The sequence below is a fragment of the Protopterus annectens genome, chromosome 2.part1 (assembly GCF_019279795.1).
Source record: "Protopterus annectens isolate FY-2018-M chromosome 2.part1, PAN1.0, whole genome shotgun sequence".
NCBI classification, from domain to species: Eukaryota; Metazoa; Chordata; order Ceratodontiformes; family Protopteridae; genus Protopterus; species Protopterus annectens.
In genome coordinates, this window is record NC_056729.1 from 942458968 (window position 1) to 942478976 (window position 20009).

The 20009-nt window shown below is 40.2% G+C and overlaps 1 protein-coding gene and 1 long non-coding RNA gene across 2 annotated transcripts in view; both read left to right on the forward strand.

Moving 5' to 3' along the window:
• LOC122794922 (probable ATP-dependent RNA helicase DDX60) overlaps positions 1–20009 on the forward strand; it is a 2165155-nt gene that overhangs the window by 954129 nt on the left and 1191017 nt on the right. Inside the window, exon 16 of the mRNA XM_044063515.1 lies at positions 6966–7013. Coding sequence (XP_043919450.1) covers positions 6966–7013 — 48 coding nt within the window. The remainder of the gene's footprint in view (positions 1–6965; positions 7014–20009) is intronic.
• Positions 6842–15292, forward strand: LOC122794290. The gene is made up of 3 exons (XR_006363629.1): positions 6842–6874; positions 6966–7013; positions 15248–15292. It is a non-coding gene; the product is annotated as an uncharacterized LOC122794290 (long non-coding RNA).

Here is a 20009-nt window from a genome sequence, read left to right on the forward strand (position 1 = left end):
CCTGCATCAGACAGACCCCAAAGGGGTAGGTACAGATGCCCAAGGGGCAGAGGCCAGCCACAAGGTTCTTTCAGGTCTAGACAATGGCATACAACAACTCAAAGAGGTGGAGATCTCAACCCTTCAGGAAACAAACACAATGACTTCTCCCTTCGCCTGCCAAGCAAAATTGCCCTGGCAGCTCCTTTGGGAGGAAAACTGGCTCTATTTTTACAAAATTGGCGCATCATAACAAAGGACAAATGGGTTCTGGATATTATTACCTGAGGCTGCAGATTTCATTTTCACACTTTACCACGGATGAGAGGCATGCCAGATCTGCCTCCAAATCAATGGACAGAGGCACAAACACAAATTTCAGCTCTCATGGATATGAAAGCAATTCAAAAGGTACCTACAAAGGAGCAAGGTCAAGGTTTTTACTCAAGACTATTTCTAGTATCAAGAAAGGACAAAGCCTGGAGACCCATTTTAGACCTCTCAATTCTAAACACATACCTGGAGGTACCCAAATTCAAAATGCTCACACTACAGCAGCTTCTTCCCATGCTGGGCAAGGAGTCTTGGCTGGTAACGTTGGACCTCAAAGAGGCATACCTGCATGTCCCTATCAGACAAGATTGCAGAAGATACCCTGTTTTGATTGGAAAACAGTACAACATTATCAATTCTCTGCATTGCTCTTTTTGGCTCATACTTCCAGACAAGATGCAGAGTATTCACGAAATGCCTAGCATCAGTAATTGCATACTGCAGACAACGAGGAATACAAATTTATTCATATCTGGACAACTGCCTGATCCAAGCGGACAGCAAGGACATTCTATTACAGCATCTGGCATTTGTAACAAAGCTGTTCAGTTGCCTAGGGTACACAGTAAACAAACAGAAGTCAAAGCTAATACCCTCACAACAGATAATATTCCTGGGTGCCAGCTTAAATACAATGGCCCAGATGGCTTATCTCACGCCAGACAAACAAAAGCAATTGACTCAATACTTCTAAAACATGGCAACTTTTACCCAGCTCACTGCAAGGAAATTCCTGCAGGCATTGGGGTTTATGGCATCCTGCATTCAACTAATCCCATATGCAAAGCTGCATATGAGGAAATTACAATGGTACCTGAAAAGTGTATGGACTCAACACAGGCACAGCCTCGAAACAAGTATACCTCTCATTCCCAGCCTTCAAAAAGAGTTCCTATGGTGGGCTCAAGCATGTCAAATAAACAAGGGTCTTCCTTTTGTCTTACCTCCAGCAAACCAAACTATGACAACAGATTCTTCAGACTACGCCTGGGGAGCACACATGGCAGGACAGTGCATACAGGGCAAATGGTCCACAAAACAAATGCATCTACACATCAACCAAAAGGAGATGCTAGCTGTGCAAAATGCACTGACAGCTTTCAAGGACCTCTTGCATCCAACTACTAATAAGGACAGACAACACTACAGTTATGTGGTACATAAACAAACAGGGAGGAACACACTCCTACCCTTTATGCAGACAGGCAATGACCTTGTGGAACACAGCATTGACTTACCAAGTGCAACTGCAAGCACAATTCCTGCCAGGAAAGGAAAACATATTGGCAGATGAATTAAGCAGAAATATGGCAGATCCTCACGAGTGGAGACTACACCCACAAGTATTTTCAATGATAACTCAAAGGTGGAGGTGCCCAGACATAGATCTGTTTTCTCCCCCAACAATTGCCAACTACAGAAATTTTGCACAAGGGCTTATCATCCTCTAGCCTGGAAAGTGGACGCCCTATCATTCAGTTGGACAGCATTGATAGTCTATGCCTTCTTTCCACTGCCTCTATTGACAAAGGTATTACTGAAAGTCAGATCAGAAAGACCACAAATGATCCTCATTGCTCCTGACTGGCCACGTCAGCACTGGTACCCATTACTAAGGAACTTGACTCACAGCCCTCCATGGATCTTACCTCAGTTCCCACTTCTGTTGACTCAGCAAAACTCTCAGATCCTTCACAGTCAGTTCAGGACTTTAAATTTAGCTGCATGGAGAATACCTTGAATTATCAATCAACACTTCTCTCAAAGGACGTCCTGAATGTTATTTTGGAGGCCAGGAGGCCCAGCACCAGAAAAGCTTACTCAGACAAATGGAAAACATTTTGTGCATGGAACCAGGCTAAAGGCCAAAATCCTTGGATACCAAACATTCCTCAAATACTGCAATACTTAACTGAGATGCTACACAAAGGCCTTTCTTTCTCATCCGTTAAGATCCATGCTTCAGCCATTTCAGCTCAATATAATACGGATCCTCCCATATTCTCTCACCCTTTACTAAGGTAGTTTCTCAGAGAGGCTAAAAATATAAGACCCCCCAGGAAACCCCCAACACCAGCTTGGGACCTCAACTTCGTTTTAGAAAAATTAACACTGCCTCCTTTCGAACCAGCCTTCTCAGCAGAACTACAATACTTGTCATGGAAAACAGCTCTGTTGCTGGCTATCACCTCAGCACGCAGGGTCTCAGAACTACAGGCACTTATGGCAGTGGAACCTTTCATCATTTTCCATCAGGACAGAGTCTCTTTACGAACTAACCCTACCTTTATGCCAAAGGTAGTATCTAGTGTGGCTTTGAATCAGACCATTCATTTACCCACCTTTTATCCAAACCCCCAGAATAAAGGAGAAAGACTCCTTCACTCTTTGGACATTCACAGACAGCTATGTTACTATTTAGATAAGACAAAGACCTTCAGAAAAACTGACCAACTCTTTGTATCCTATGCTCCAGGTTCACAAGGAAAGGCTATTTCAAGACAGACCATCTCCAAATGGATAGCACATTGTATCCGCTTTTGCTACTCACACCATGGGAAAGCAGTACCTGTTAATATTAGGTCCCATTCTACCAGGGCTACAGCATCCTCAGCAGCCTTTCTCAGGGGGGTTCCAACCAAGGACATTCTGGAGGCAGCTACTTGGAGTTCAGTGCACACCTTTACCAAGCACTATCACCTTCCATTATACTCAAAAACCAGAGCTGGCTTTGCCACTGCAGTTCTGCAGGGCATCATAGCTTCGCCTAATCCAGTTTAGTACCAGCCACCCATCCATAGCTTTGGGATTCAACCCAAGTGTGATGACTGCAGCAGTATAACACGATGAATATAGTACAGTTTTGTACCTACCATAAATGTAGATGTTCGAGTGTATATACTGCTGCAGTCCAGGTTACCCTCCCACCATCCCCTCTACATACCAGGGTGTTAGTTATAACTCCATGTACATCAATCAATTGGATGCTTGTCTATATGGAGTATTTGCTAACAGCTAGTACTTTTGTTTATCTACTAAGGTATTTTTGCATAGTTATTTGTATTGCCTTCCTAGTTGGGGGTACCTGACATCTGGGGCAAGAAAAACTGAAGAAAATGGCGTTGGCTGCCTCTTTTATACCCCTGTCGCACTGACATCAGGGAAGAAGCGATGACAACCGACGCCGGACCAAGACTTTGGGATTCGGCCGACTGCGGGACCGCCTGACGGCAGATAACCCAAGTATGATGACTGCAGCAGTATATACACTCGAACATCTACATTTATGGTAGGTACAAAACTGTACTTTCTGACTAGTCTAGACAAGGTTTTGTATCTTGGGGAATAATATGTAAATTCACTCTGAATTCCTACCACTAAATTTACATCCTTTATGCCAAACATTTTCTTAATTTTCTTCAGCAATCTACCCTCCTTTGTTATATTTTCCCTTCAGGGTCCCCCAGCTACATCATCACTGTTGCAAATCAAATTCCAGTCTGCACCTATAAGTCATATTTCCTGCTGAAAGATGATTATTTCTCCTAGAATTATCTTAAGTTCCATTATAGCAGTTTTTGGTGCAATATGAATACATGCCACTGTAATCCTCCCTTGCAAGTAGCCATTAATATCTTTTTTAATCGTCTTCTATCACTATTGGAGCTCCTCTTGCAATTAATATAAGTACTCCTCTTTTCCTTTCTTGCAGGGGTTCCACTGAATAACCATCATAAAAACCTTTCGTTATCAAATTCACATGTTCAGTTCTTTCCAGATGTGTCTCCTGTACCATAGTTATTTGCACTCTACATTTTTAAGGTAGTTCACTACTCTTTCCTTTTTTGTATGCATCTGTGAGACCATTTACATTCAAAGATAATGTGGAAAGCATCATTATATTAAAAAAAAAAACTATTATTCCCACCTTTATGTATAGCAGCTTTTTTGTTAAGTGTCTAGCTCCAGCTTTGCAGCTTTTGTGTTACATGCCTACATTAATGTTTGGCAGGTTGACCTTTTATACAATTTCTTGTCATATCCATTTGAGCCTATGTCACATCTTACAAAACTTTTTGTTTTATTGAAAGCCCTCAAAAAAAACACACACACACCACAAATACAGCCCTAAAACCTATTAACTTAATATAACACACAAAATTATGTAGATCTTCAAATATTGAAGTTTTACCATCCCAATAGGAACAATTGTCCCAGACTGACAGCCAGAGTCACAGACCTGGGTTAACATAAAATGATGCATGGTACAGCCAGTGCTTCTTAGTGTTGTTTGGTTTTATCTTATCTTTATTACTCTCCAAGCTTGGGAAACGCTGTAATGCTTTCAGAAACCATTATCTCTTGAGGCATTGAAAAAAATAATGTTCTGTTTTTATTGCTCTTTATCAGATTGTCTGCAGGGAGACATGAGAACCGATGCAGAGTTGCTTCTACAAGCACAGCTTTATTTGCTAGGCAGTGTTCTCTTTTTATTTATTTACTTTCTCTTAAAACCTATTACTAGATCAAGCCGAGGAATCCAGTCATTCCACTATGCAAGAGTGAAAAAAATGCATCTGTTTTTCTTATATCCTGCTCTTTTGACCAGACTTTTCCTCTTTTTTTTTTTTTTTAGTTTTAGTACATACATTTCATAAGACTGTACAAGAAGAAAGAAAGAAAGAAGGAAAAAATAACATGGGCTCCTGTTTCCTTTAGTATCCCCAGTACACTCGAAAATAACTGAGAAAACTTTATAGTATCTGGATTACATCATGCATTATAAAACACTAGTATTAAGAACAAATTTTGTTTTTGTTACACTTCACTCTTTCTTTCCTCTTCCCCTGTCCTAAATATTCCTCCAGTCATTAATAGCATGAAGTAAGGTGTATGTTGTAGAGTGTCCTGGAAGTTTAACAAAGTCAAATAAGTCAACATTTTCAAAGTTTTCTAATTAATTCATGTTTCACATATATAATTAATGCTTTGTAATCCCACATTTATTTGTCATTTTCTGAGTTGCTAGTTTTCTTCTTGTTGGATCTCCATCTCCAAAATCCAGCTAATTTCCAATGTATTCCCTGTTTTTCTAGTCAAGTCTTTTACTTTTTTCTTACTCTCAAGCATTTTCCATTGAAACATTGGAAAAGATTTCACTGGCACAGTCTCACTGTGGTCTTTATTACCAGAATAAAAAGAAGCAAAATGTCCTTCTGTTTCATAACTCACTTTTTGTTGGACAAACTTTTATATTTCCTCTTTAGTATGCTCTGCATCACAAAATGATTTTGTCCCCCCCAGGAAATAATATTCTGAAAATAGCTGGGTGCATCAGCTTGAAACTCATGCCTGCTTGTTGACATCCCCTGAGTAGTGGAATAAATTTACTCCTCTTTTGTCTGGTGTTCAGAGAGTAATCATTTTCCACAAACACTCTATTGTTTCCCACTTTTAGTACTTTGTCCTTCTGACACAGTTTTGTAAGAATCAGCTCCTTCTGCAATTGCACCTTCACTATTAAAAATCTAGGTTGCTTTCTCATAGCCAGGTTTGGAGCACACACACAATGTGCTCTTTCAGTTAACAACTCCTGTTGTGGAATACCATTCCAGTTGCTTATTTGTGCTTTCATAAAATTGATATAGTCTCTTCCTTCCAGCTTCTCTGGTACAGCGGAAAAATCTCAGATTTTCTTTATGTGCTCTATCCTCTAATTCTATTATTTTTTAAATATCTCTTCTTGAGCAGTTTCATATTCAGCCAGTCTTTTTCTTCAATTCATCCTCTGATGTTTGCAGTTTTAACACCTCATATGAGTATCTTTTTAAAGATTTCTCCATTTTTTCCAGCCTTCTGTTATTTGAGTTGATATACTCCTTTAGTGCATTGTTTATTTCAATCAGCTGTGAGTACATTTGACTTATTTTTTCCTCTAGATTACTGTAAGTCATGTCTTGCACCAAAGCTGGAACTTGCACTGCTTTTTGATGAACAGCTGCAGAATTCTTACAAGTCAGTGTTTTTCCTCACCTTTTGTGATATATTTTCTTTCAGGTTCTCTGAATTTCATTTTTACTGGCATCCAAGCAGAGTACTTACTAGCCAGTTACTGAAATGTATCCAGAAATATGGGTTTACTGGCTCTTTGTTCTGAGTTTCTGTTTTCATACTGGGACAGATGAAATTAAGTCATTACTCAATGTGCAGGCATCTTGGAAGTCCTAAAGCAAAAATCTTAAACTTTCTGGACTTGATTACATACTTGGGAGCTATACATATTTCCTCCTACTGCTTCTTTGTAAATTGCCTTTCCAGTCTCTCTTTTCAATCTTTTATAACCTCTTCTAATTGATCCGTATAGGTAGCATGCAACATTTTATATGTCGTACTGATTATCAATGTTCTGACAACAGCTTTTGTTACTTCATGTAGCCCTCAGAACCGTGCAGTGTTGCATAACTTCATTACAATGTCTCATTTTTTTCTTCTTCACATACTGACATTTGTTATCTGTCTGTTTCAGAAGGCTCAGAGATCAAAGAAACAGACTATGCAACTTGTAAGTTATTTTTATATTAGACTTGAGTTAATAATGATTTTTAGTGTGATAATGTCACAAGACTATATTTTGCTTTTGTTCGTTTCTACAGCTCAGACTAAGACTGAAAAGTCAGCAAAAAAGAAAAAGAAAAACAAAGGTAGGTAAATTCTTGAAATTAAAATACAGAACAAGTATGATATAGTGTACACTTAACACAGGGATGCGAATGTCATTGCTTTATAACTGATGGTTAGGATTACATACTTACATTTTCTGTCCACATAGCAACTGTTCGCTGTTTCAACAAACACAGTCACTTACACATGCCTTGACTCTAATGATGTGTGCCTTATGTGTATATTTATGATATGTACATACTGCATTTATGATTTCTAAGTATATAATCTGTGCTTGTATTTATTTATCTACTTATGGTTTGCTGTTTATAGCTGCTGATTTATGTCCTTGAGTTATTTGTTGATGTTTCATGTAATAAGTGATTTTTGGTCTTGTTTGTTTCCAAACTGGGTCTTATATTAGCTTGCTCACATGAAATAAACAAACAATAAATAAATAAATGAATACAAATCTGATAACACAACATTTTCTTATTCAGCCTTGCAACATAGCAATCATTGTAAATTTGCTAGGACAGACGATAAATATTTTATGTGTTGTTGTGCCTCTGTCTTGTTACAGTGAGCTGTCCCTTAGCCATTTTTACTGGTTGCTGAAAATAAAGTCATAATTCCCTAAAGGAATTTCCAGGGTGACATCATTCATATACCAGTCATTTTGGATAATAGTCTGCACTCTGTCTACAAAAGTTGCATAGAAGTAGAGTAAGGCAGTTTCAGAAAAAAAATATTTACTTTTTGTCAAAGACTGTGAAACTGTTAGCTGTGTGAATTAAAACAATATGTGGTAAATTCTAGAAAAATGGCGATACCAAGTCAATGTATTTGATTTCTAATGAATCAGTATGCAAGTCAAGAAGCAACCTTTAGAACTGAACATGGAATAACTTGAGTGTTCATGATTGAGAAAAGAGTACAAAAGGATGTTTAGTTACCCAACGTATTTAATTAATGTGTTAAAAATATTATGCAAAATGCTGAGTTAAATAAATCAGATACTGAAAACAAAGTTGTAGGGAGAAGTTTTAATAACCTCAGATGTGCAGAGGTTACTATTCTAATGACTAAACGTGAGGAGGAGTTCAAGGAGCTGTTGATGAAGGTAAAAGTAGAAAGTAAAAAAGCTGGCTTATATTCAGCATCACAAAATTAGGATATCTTTATCTACCCTCTTTTTAAACAAGAAATATCTTTATTACATTATCACGAATGACACAGGCAATCTTACATTTATACAAATAAAAACAAACCACACTGACACAATTTCATTTGCAAACATTATACATTACAAACCAAACCAACACAATTGTAGTGGCAAACATTCTACATCACTTACAATCTATTTATTCATTGTCAGTCAGTCATTACATAGCTCATTCAAATCCTGCCCTCTTTTAAACCTCATTCTTCCTCTGCAAGTAGTGTTTCCACAGTTCCCATGTTTTCCTGTGTAATTTGCTGCTACCCTTTTCTAAAGGTCCCATTTCCAGTTGCTTTGTCTGTCTTACTATATTCACTACTTCTAGTAAAGTTGGTTTAGACTTTACCATTTTCTAGTAATTGCCTTTTGGCAACAACCATAATTAGACACGCACTATCTTTCACAGAACAGTCTGCGGGGAATCTTTAATGTCTGCCAACTCATTACACTCCCAGAAAATATGTTCCCTGTTACCTCTTTCTTCCCCATTATACCTCTAACATTTGCTGTCTACCTAAGGAAAAATTCCTTTGAGTCTACTTGGGGTATAAAAATATCTATGTAAACACTTCCACGCAAAGATCCTAAATCTTCTAGATTGTATTGCATGTTTGGGAGACATACATATACCCCACCCCATTGTTACTCTGTGAATTGCTTATCTAATCTCTCTTCCAAATCCTTTCTAACCTCATCTTATAGTTATCATGCAATATTTTATGTGCTGTGCTAATTATTCCTTTTTAATGTCAGGTTCTATTCTAGATTCTACTAAAAACTCTACTAGTGATGGTCTTTCATTTAGGACCCCCCCATTTCTTTCTGTTTGCCTATACTTTGATAGGGAAGACAATCTCTAACCTGTAGTCCATATAAAATGTTGTTGTCTTATCATTCTGTTACCTTTCCCTTCCTAGGTATTTTCTCCCAAAACCTTGGTTTCTTTGCCAGTTTTCTCCAATAAATTCCAGCCTTTCTTGCTTATTGTCTGTATCCCTAATTGCAGTCATGCATATTGACAGAATCTCTTTTCTGAATTCCCGTGTTGGCTTAGTTCTTAGAATACTTTCTGCAACTTTATGAATATAATATTCTGTATGGTTATTGTTATTTTTCTTAAAGGTCTTCATACAAAATCCCAGTTTCTCCTTTCTTGTGCTCCCCCTTTTTCATCATCATCCCTTTCCACTTTAAATTATTGTTTTCTGCTTGTGCTGTATGTAGGAGCCTTTAGTGTGTTGCTCTGAAATACCCATTCAAATTAGGTAATCCCAATCTGCCTTATTCTGTTTGAAGACTCATCATATACCCACTTGAATCTTGCTGTCTTCCCCAGCAGATAAAATCTTTCCGCTCTTTATTAATTGCTATCCACAACTTCTCTGGTTGATACAAATACGTCTGACCTGTGTATAAGACTAAAGGGACTAAAAACATTTGAATTGCTTTTATTTTACTATCCATACCCACAGAAAAGAGCTTCCATTTGTCAGTTTTTGTATTATGTTTTGTTTAGTCTCTTCCCACATATCCTTAGTTGCCACACTGGAATAATTTTTAATCCATACTCCTAAATACTTCTTTTTATCATGTCCCCATAAATATGGATATTGCTGAGCCAATATGTATGTGGGTTCATAATTCACCACTATTGCCTTTGTTTTAGGTTAATTAATTTTGTATCCTGAAAAGATTTGAAACTGTCTCAAAAATGTTCCACAACACTGTAATGTCCCTTTCTGGTTTTGCCAGATACAAAATGTCATCATCTGCAAATAGAGCCAGCTTTTCTTGACTACATACCAGTTATATCCTTGAATTTCTGAGTCTCTTATTTTCTTTGCCAGTGGGTCTAAATATAATGCAAATAAAAGGGAAAGAGGACACTCCTGCCTTGTTCCTCTGAAAATTATCAGATAGGACCCCACCCACTTTCATTTTCACCCCAGATCCCTTATACATCCTCCTAATCAACCTTATAATTTTATCAGGGAATGCAAGTGCTTCCATTGCCCAGCTCACACTCCCAGCTTACTCTGCATCATTACCCACCAACAGCAGTGGCATTTTCTTAGATTCTTCTAATGTCAGATGTTTGCCTCCCCTCTACTAAATCACATTGATCCATATCTATCAGTTTTGGCATCACCTTTTCCATTTATTAGCCATTATTGACATAAACACTTTATAATTAGTCTTGGTTTAGTATTGAAATGGGCATGTATGAAGGTAGTAGCTACCACCGCTTTCTTCCAGGATGCTGGTACTTCTGCAACTATTAAAATACCATTTGACCTTCTTTCCAGTTCCATCTGAGTTATGAAAGCAGGTTTTGCAGGGCTCTGCTTGTATTTATATTTTTTAAATACAGTTGATTTATTTTGACTAGCAGGTCAATTCCCATTGAGTGGAAGCTGCTGTTCACTGGGGCTTTTGGTGTTTTTTTTTTTTTTTTTTTTTACATTTTGTCTTTTGTATTTGAGCTCAAAATGTTAAGCAGTAGGCCAATGTAAATGCTTTGTGGATATGCATGAGTCTGAATCTGCATAGAGTGTTTGGGGGTGGATTTTACGTAATGGTTAGGTCATCACCTCATAGACACAAGGTACAGGGTTTGATTCTGATCTTGGGTTATTGGCTAGGCTTAAAATTGCTCTTTTCCACCTATAAACCTGTGAACCTATTATTTGTTGACACACATTTGTATGCTCTGAGCATGTTGTTTCCCTATGATCAGCAGTTCTTGTTAAAGCAACATTTTTTTAATCAGCAGTACAATTTAGCTTTCCTAAAGAAAGCAGTAACATTTTCAACCAAGTCCTCTATGTTGCTTCAGTGCAAGCAACAGTACTAGTGAAAGAAGTGCACCTTTAATCATCAGCAAAATGTTACATGTTGTTTTCCCATGATCGCCAGCACATGTGAGTTACATGTTGTTATTTCAAATATCTAACTGCTGAAAAGGTTTAATGTAATTTTCAGGTCCTGAAACAGTGCTCCAAGTGCATTTGGAAGAGCACTTGAATTGCACTGATATTGAAATGAACTAACTACTTGATACTTGAGAACAGCACAGTCCTTGGAGCCATGGTCTTCTCAGTGGTTGTGTGATTGCTTAGTTCATATATTAAATTTAAATAATGTATTAATCCATGTAAAATGCTTTACATTTATATAGCTTGTTAATTTTTGATGCCGTGGCATGTTGTACTGCTGTGTCACTTAAATATACATATTTGTTCAGTCATTTTGCAAATTCAGAGTGCCAGATATTCACTTTACATGGCATTTTTTAATTTTATTTTATTTATATTTGTTTACTAGGTGCACTGATTTCAATGGACCACTGCTATTGGTGGTTTTCATTTTAATGATATGAAATCACACCAATGTAAATAGCATCAAAATTATATATGATCCTTCCACAAGACAAACAGCACTTTTTAAAGTATTGCATGTTCTTCTCAAGATTAAAATATTGTACATTGTTTCTCTGCAGTAATATCTGTCTCCACACATTATAGCCATTAACCGTTAATGCTGTAGCACAGTTCCAGTGAAAGGAAAGTTTTGAACTGACAATTTTCTCTTTCAGAATTTGTTACTTTTATACTGCATGTGCTATAGTGGTTAAAACTTTACATTATGGTAGCCTTTCTCAGGTCTGTGATGTCCATGGAAACGATCATTAAGAAGTGTGCCCATAAAAGACACACACAGAAAGTATTGCCTCTAATCCTACCTATGAAATTAAATTCAATTGTTGATACCAGAACATGTTGACCAATCCAGTAATGTTTTTTGTGACTGTAGAGTATGTAGACCCTAAAAGTATATGCTTACACCTGACTTTTAGGGCTAATAATGACCACATGAATATGTAAAGAATATGGAATGTCTCCATGTTGAAAAGACATATAGATGTAAGAGTTAATGACCTTAACTATGACCCTGAAAACATTCAGTGTTTGGTGTCACCTAGGTACATTGTATACTATGGTAAATAACACCACAGTTACATAAATAAATTGAAGGGAAGGTCACCCACCTATATCCTTGTGCAAGCTAGCATTGATGACCTGGAACCTTGCCTCCCAACAATGCCTTCATCACTTAGCTACACTTAGCTACATACATCCCATCTAACCTAAACTTAACTGCCATACTGCTGCCAAGGAGAGTTTTTTTATGTGAATTGTTCTGCCTTACCTTACATACTCATCTTATCTAATTGGCAGCATGCATTGAGCTCTTATCATGTCCTTCATGCTTCGATATCTTGCTCTAAAGAAGGGTTGTTGAACCTGAAAGCTTTGCTTTTACCATTAAATTTTATAGTACGTTGTTTCTGTCATTTTTTGTGATGTTTCCATCCTCCACCAGGGATCCACCATGGATATGTGCCTGAGTGTGCACCCGTCCCCCAGGATGGGCACTTCTATTCTCCCTGCTTGCACTGTTAAACACCTGTGCTGTCAATTAACCTCTTGTCACCTGGGCTATAGTCAGGGCTTATTCCTCTGCACTACCAGCATAGGCCGGTCTGCTGTACATGGAGATAGACTGCTTTGCATCATTGAAGGATTATCAACTGTAATCTTTGTAATATTCCCATGATTCCCATCCTAAGGGGGCTAGAAGGTAAATGTTTTCTCTGTTCTCTGGACACAGTCATTCATCTCCTTCCCATGTTATTACAGTAGGTAAGGCAATTGAAAGTAGGTGGAATTGTAATTGGCCCGCTATGGGCAAGATCTGTGATTCTCAGCTGATGCAGGTGAATATGGAAGGACAGTTAATACTACAACGATTATGCCCTAAAAAGCAAAATAAGCTTCAGGCTAGCTGTGTGGATAGTCATAGGATCATAGGAATTTGCTAGGCTATTGGCCCTGAGGCCCTTATAAGCCTAGCCAAGAGTTTAGCCCATATATAGGCAAATCAGCACCCACTGTCCCTGTCCACCAGGGACATGGGTGGAATCCCAGGGATGTATTTTCTATTTCCCATCCAGTTATCCAGGTTGCTCTTAAAAAGGGATAAAGAGTTACTGTGCTTGACATGGAAAGGGAATCTATTCCACAGATGGTGGACCCTCTGGGACACAAATCTGTCCTGCCAACAAGTCCTATTGATGTCACAGACCAGGTTGAGGCTGCATGTGTGGGTTACTCGAGCGGAGCTTGACTTGCGGATATGCAGCAGTCCCATCAAGGCAGGGTCCGAGATTGCCTTATATGTCAGACAGAGATCACCTCTGAGGAGTCTGTATGAAACAGAGTAGAGGGATAGGGCTTTTAGCCTGTCTGTGTATGAAATATTTTTGAGGCCCTGGATTCTCCTGGTGAGGAACCCCTGTGGTCTCTCCAGCTGCTGCATGTGCTTTGCGAGGTACATGCTGAATGGGGCATTATACTTACTAATGGGCCTTACAAGGGAAGAATATAGGGATGTTATGACCTCTTTGTCCCTGGATGAGATACCCTTACTTTTGAGGTGGGCCATGTAGAAAGCTTTCCGTACAATGGAAGCAACTTGGTGGTCAAAAGTCAGGTTGCTATCAATCTGGGTGCCCAAATCCCTCACTAATGACTGCACACTTAGGACGTTGTTATTACTGTGATAATTTGTGGGGACATCACTATCCCAAACGGGATGATGATGCATTTTTTGTATTCAGCTTGAGGCCGTGTTTCTGGCACCATTCATTTGTTTGGGTGAGATCCTTTTGTAGGATGTCCACGTCACTAGGGGAATTGATGACAGCACCCAGCTTGCAGTCGTCTGCAAACTTGGTCAGCCATAGCCCTCTGGTTTTGGCCTTCACCTCAGAAAAGTATATCCCAAATAACAGAGGCCCCAAGACTGCACCCTGGGCTGCGCCACTCAATACGGGTCTACTGCTTGAGGTGGCTTCCCCTGTTTTGACCAGGTGGGTTCTATCAGTGAGCCCGTTAGCTACGCATCTGGTAACATACGGACTGATGCCTAGTTGAGAGAGTTTATCTATTATGCCTGACTGGGGAATAGTGCCAAAGGCTTTGGCCAGGTCAAGGTAGGCATTGCGCACTGTTTTTCCCTCGTCCGTGGCTTTGATGACTGTCTCAAATTAATTAACATCTCCCCTACAAATCCTTGGTCACCTCCTGACTAACATGCACCCCGGTATAGATGCACATGATGCTCAAGACCCAAATTTTTTGGGGGGGTGTATGGCTAAGTGTCTAAGGGCCCTAGCGGTCATTAGCCTAGTAGCAACCTATGAACCCCTGTCCACCTGTGGCTTATTGGCTTATTGCTACAGTTCACTTCTTCAGTAGTGATTCCTTCTGTTTGAGCCTCGGCTGTAGCACGAGTGTGTTCATGCAGCAGCACCTTTACATTTGGACTTAAATATTTAGAGTTTTGATATGGATTTATGTTTGGCCATGGTCTCAGCAGTCTTGCTGCTTGTAACAAGACCCTTAAGTGCATACCACTCATTAAACAGATTGTCTTCTAAAAGAACGTATCAGTCTTCAACTCTTCAAGGTTTTGTTTGTGGTTTTGCTACTCTAGTTATGGCTGAACAGGTGCATTTATTTTTATGCTGCAGTAAGCATTTCATTTTTTTTCTTTTTGTTTTTATGTAGGAATTCCTTTGAGGTGTTTAGTTCTGTTGGCTGTCATCTATACGTGTTTATGCTGTGTATGTGTAAGGCAGCAGTTTTCTTTGCAGTGCTTTCATTTCTTCTGACTAGAACAGTATGGTTTAACATGTGGAAAGCTGTATTATGGAAACACATTTATTGAGTAATGTCTGGGAAGACATTCTGCAGGAGGGTTTGCACAGTATATATCTTGAAGACCTTTGTAAATTGCACACCTAGTTTAGACAGAAACGCTGGTTAAGTAGTTTTCATACACAATTTTTCATTAAAAATAGTCATATAAAGCCACCCCATGATGTTATTGAATGTGGGCAGTACCCCCTGGACCATGGCACGTTCGGCATGTTCAATATATCTCATGTCTCCTTCTTCAAAAAATGATTTTGTTATCTTTTTGTTTCAGAAAATTCAGACTTTGAAGAAGCAGACTTTACGACTCCATCATCTTGTAAATTTCTTTGTATTTCATTTAAATTCCTTATGATTTTTAGTGGGACAATGTGACAAGACTACAATATGGTTTTTGTTATTTTCTACAGCTCAGACTGAGACTAAAAAATCAACAAAAAAGAAAAAGAAAGGTAGGTAATATTCAAATTAAAAAGCTGTTCTTTCAACATAACAGTCATTTTGAAGATAATATGCAGAAGATTAATGATGTTCATCGTGTTTCACTGTTGCAGTCATTACTATTGGGTTATCCTGCTGGCAGGCTACCCTCTGTCGGCCAGAATTCCAAAGTCTAGGTCTGGCATCGTGACGTCAGTGCGCCAGGGGTATAAAAGATGCAGCCGACGCCATTTTCTTCAGTCTTTCTTGCCGCACGGTGCCCGAAGCAAAAGCAGTTCGCAAGTGCCGGTCGGCCGACTACTGAGATTTTCAAATCCAAATTTCAGAACCGAAGTCTTCATTAAAGCTAAGTACCCCGTTGGTGAAACCTTTTTCTTGCTCCAGACCGATGTCAGAAAAAGTTAACAATTGTATTTCTTGTGGGAAGCACATAACTCATAAGGATTTTCACTCTTACTGTATTCCTTGCCTAGGTTCGATTTTGCATTTCATTACCTTGGCCGAAGATTAAATTATATAATGCTGTCAGACCAGCCGACAACCGGAGTTTACAAAAAACGCAAGGACAAGGAAAAGGATAGGCATCCGAGGTCCAAAACCGACGATGAAGCCTCTGCTAGGCTAGTCGCCTGTTCGCTGGTTTTCAGTGAGGCGCTTTCGCAGCCCCTGGCGCCCGCTACCTCAGAGCCACAGGCCGCTTTAGACTCCCACGTGGAGCCAACTGGGCCACTGGATACTCAAGGTATTGGACACTTGGAAATCATTCCCTCAGATGGAAGGAATATCCTGCAGGCCATGGGTTTCATGGCATCCTGCATTCTACTAATTCCATATGTCAGACTGCATATGAGGAAACCACAATGGTATCTAAAAAGTGTTTGGACTCAGCATTGCCACAGCCTGGAGACAGTAATTGCACTCATTCCCTGCCTGCAACAGGAGTTTTGATGGTGGGCAGAAGCCTGTCACAACCACAAGGGTCTGCCTTTCAGTTTACCCAAAGCCAGACAGACGCTGACAATGGATGCATCCGATTATGCCTGGGGAGGCCATATGACAGGAAAATGTATTCAGGGCGCATGGCCTGCAAACCAGATGCATCTTTACATCAATCAAAAAGAGATACTAGCTGTTCAAAATGCCCTGACAGCTTTCAAGGACCTGCTTCATCCAGGACAGCTACTGATAAAGACAGACAACACTACAGTCATGTGGTACATAAACAAGCAGGGAGGTACACATTCCTACCCCCTCTGCAGACAAGCAATGACCTTATGGGACACAGCATTGGCTTTTCAAGTTCACCTGCAAGCATAATTCCTGCCAGGAAAAACAAATACTCTGGCAGACGAACTAAGCAGAAACCTTATGGATCCCCATGAATGTGGATCCACAAGTCTTCAGCATGATAATAAGGAAATGGGGATGCCCAGACATAGTTCTATTTGCCTCGCCTCACAACTGCCAATTGCAGAGATTTTGCACAAGGATTTATCACAGGCAAGCATGGAAAGTGGACGCCCTATACTTCAGCTGGAAAAATCTAACAGTATATGCTTTTCCCCCACTGCCTCTCCTTTCCAGGGTACTCCTAAAAGTCAGACAAGAGAAGCCAAAAATTATACTGATTGCACCAGACTGGCCACGCCAGCACTGGTACCCAGTCCTAAAGAGCTTATCTCAAGGTCCAACATGGATATTGCCTCAAACTTCTCACTTGCTGACCCAACAAAACAATCAGATCCTGCACAGCCAACTCAGGACCTTAAATCTGGCAGCATGGTGGATAATGTAGCCATTCAGAACACTCCTCTTTCAAAAGCTGTTATGGATGTTATCTTGGAGGCCAGGTGGCCCAGTACCAGAAAATCTTATGCAGAGAAATGGAAGAGATTCTGTGCCTGGAACCAGGAACAAGGCATTGACACGTGTGTACCAAATATTTCTCAGATTTTACAATACCTAACTGAGATGCTGAACAAAGGCCTTTCTTTCTCATCAACTAAGATTCATGCCTTTGCCATTTCAGCCCATTACAATATGGAACCACCTATCTTTTCTCATCCTTTAATAAGACAGTACCTCAGATGGGGCAAAAACATTAGACCTCCAAGGAGAGCACCAATTCCTCCCTGGGACCTCAAGTATGTTTCGGAAAAACACACACTGCCTCGTTTCGAGCCAGCATCAACATCAGATATAAAATTCTTATCCTGGAAAACAGCTCTTCTCCTAGCAATAACCTCTGCAAGGCGAGTCTCGGAGTTGCAAGCACTCATGGCTGTGGAACCTTTCATCATTTTTCATCCAGACAGGGTTTCTCTGAGGACAAACCTTACATTTATGCCTAAGGTGGTGTCCAGTGTGGCCCTCAACCAAACCATTCACTTGCCTACCTTTTATCCTAATCCACAGAATAAGGGTGAGAAAATTCTGCATTCTTTGGACATACACATGCAGTTACACTTCTACTTGGACAGAGCTAAAGCTTTCAGAAAGACTGAGCAACTTTTAGTGTCATATGCTGCAGGATCACAAGGAAAGGCTATCTCAAAACAGACTATTTCTAAATGGATAGGCCATTGCATCTGTTTCTGCTATTTGCAACATGGCAAATCAATGCCTAAGGGCATTAGGCCTCATTCCACCAGAGCAGCAACAACTTCAGCAGCCTTCCTCAGAGGAGTACCAACCAAAGATGTCTTAGAGGCTGCAACTTGGAGTTCAGTGCACACCTTCACAAAGCACTACCACTTATCTCTTTACTCTAAGTCCAGAACAGGCTTTGCCACTGCAGTTCTGCAGGGCCTCATAGCCTCTCCTAATCCTATTTAGCCCAGCCACCCATCCTCAGCTTTGGGATTCAACCCAAGAGTAATGACTGCAACAGTGAAACACGATGGACATAGTACAGATGTTCATCATGTTTCACTGTTGCAGTCATTACTTTTGGGTTATCCTGTTGGCAGGCTACCCTCAGTCGGCCAGAATTCCAAAGTCTGTGTCCAGCGTCGGTTGCTGTCACCTCTTCCTTGACGTCAGTGCGCCAGGGGTATAAAAGATGCAGCCGATGCCATTTTCTTCAGTCTTTCTTGCTGCGCAGTGCCCGAAGCAAAAGCAGTTCGCAAGTGCCGGTTGGCCAACTACTGAGATTTTCAAATCCGAATTTCAGAACCGAAATCTTCATTAATGTTAAGTACCCCATTGGGGAAACTTTTTTCTTGCTCCAGACCGATGTCAGAAAAAGTTAACAATTGTATTTCTTGTGGGAAGCAAATACCTCATAAGGATTTTCACTCTTACTGTATTCCTTGCCTAGGCCCTGATCACAATGTTGCTAGCTGTCACTTTTGTCCTAGATTTAACCAACGCACTATCAAGTGTCGGTTCGATTTTGCATTTCATTACTTCGGCTGAAGATTTAACTATATAATGCCGTCGGACCAGCTGACAACCGGAGTTTACAAAAAATGCAAGGACAAGGAAAAGGGTAGGCATCCGAGGTCCAAAACCGACGACGAAGCCTCTGCCAGGCCAGTCGCCGGTTCGCCAGTTCTCAGTGAGGCACTTTCGCAGCCCCAGGTGCCCACTACCTCAGAGCCACAGGCCACTTCCGACTCCCACATGGAGTCGACTGGGCCTCTGGATACTCAAGGTATTGGACACTCGGAAACCATTTCCTCAGATGGGTCCGGAGCCGCTGAGCAGGCATCAGCCTCTGAGGGTGTCTTCAGACCTACACAGCTGTATATTAAGCCATCTTCAGCTTCGAAGACAAAGACTAAAGCAGCTCTAAAGACAAAGAAACAAGTACAGCATTCTCCTACTCAGACTTCCATGCCTAAAAAACAGATGCTCAAAATGGCCGAAGACCTAATTACTTTGATCAGGGTCTCCCATCCTCCTCCTGATAAGAGGCCTAGGCAAGAGACAGAGTATGATTCTTCTGATCAGGTTTCTATTTCCTCTGATTCCTCTTCTGAACAGGTTTACTCCATGCTTCCCTATGAGGATTCTGATGCTGAAGAATCCATTCCTTCAGCCTCTCCTCCTGAGGATTATTCTTTTGGGGAAACCCTGCATACCATGAGGGAGCATTTCCACTGGGAGAGCCAAGATTATTCTGAATCTAAGAAAAGGCTCAGAGACTTTCTGCTACTTCCTCAGCAGAGACCTCTTGCTATTCCACCTGTTCTAGACATTGTAGATGATGTATTTTCAGAGTCTGGCCTGTCCCTGACTCTTTACCCCCTGCACCTGCTAAGCCAGACAGATACTACAGGGTCCCGGATTCTCATAAATTCCTATATAAAAACCCAGCTGCTAACCCAGAAACTATATCTCAGGGTCCCAAAGGGGTTAAAGCTTCCACTGCAAAAAACCCTGTCCCCTCTGATAGGGATTCTAGGGCTCTAGACAGATGGGGGAAAAAAGTCTACACTTCTGCCACCCTGGCTGTAAGGGCTTTAAGTTATCAGTTTCATATGCTTAAATATCAGCAATAGTTAATGTCACTGCTTAACCAGAAATTGTTGACAAATACTGAATGTTCAGAGAACAAGGAATTGCAGGAGTTATTGCATGCAGCTGAACAA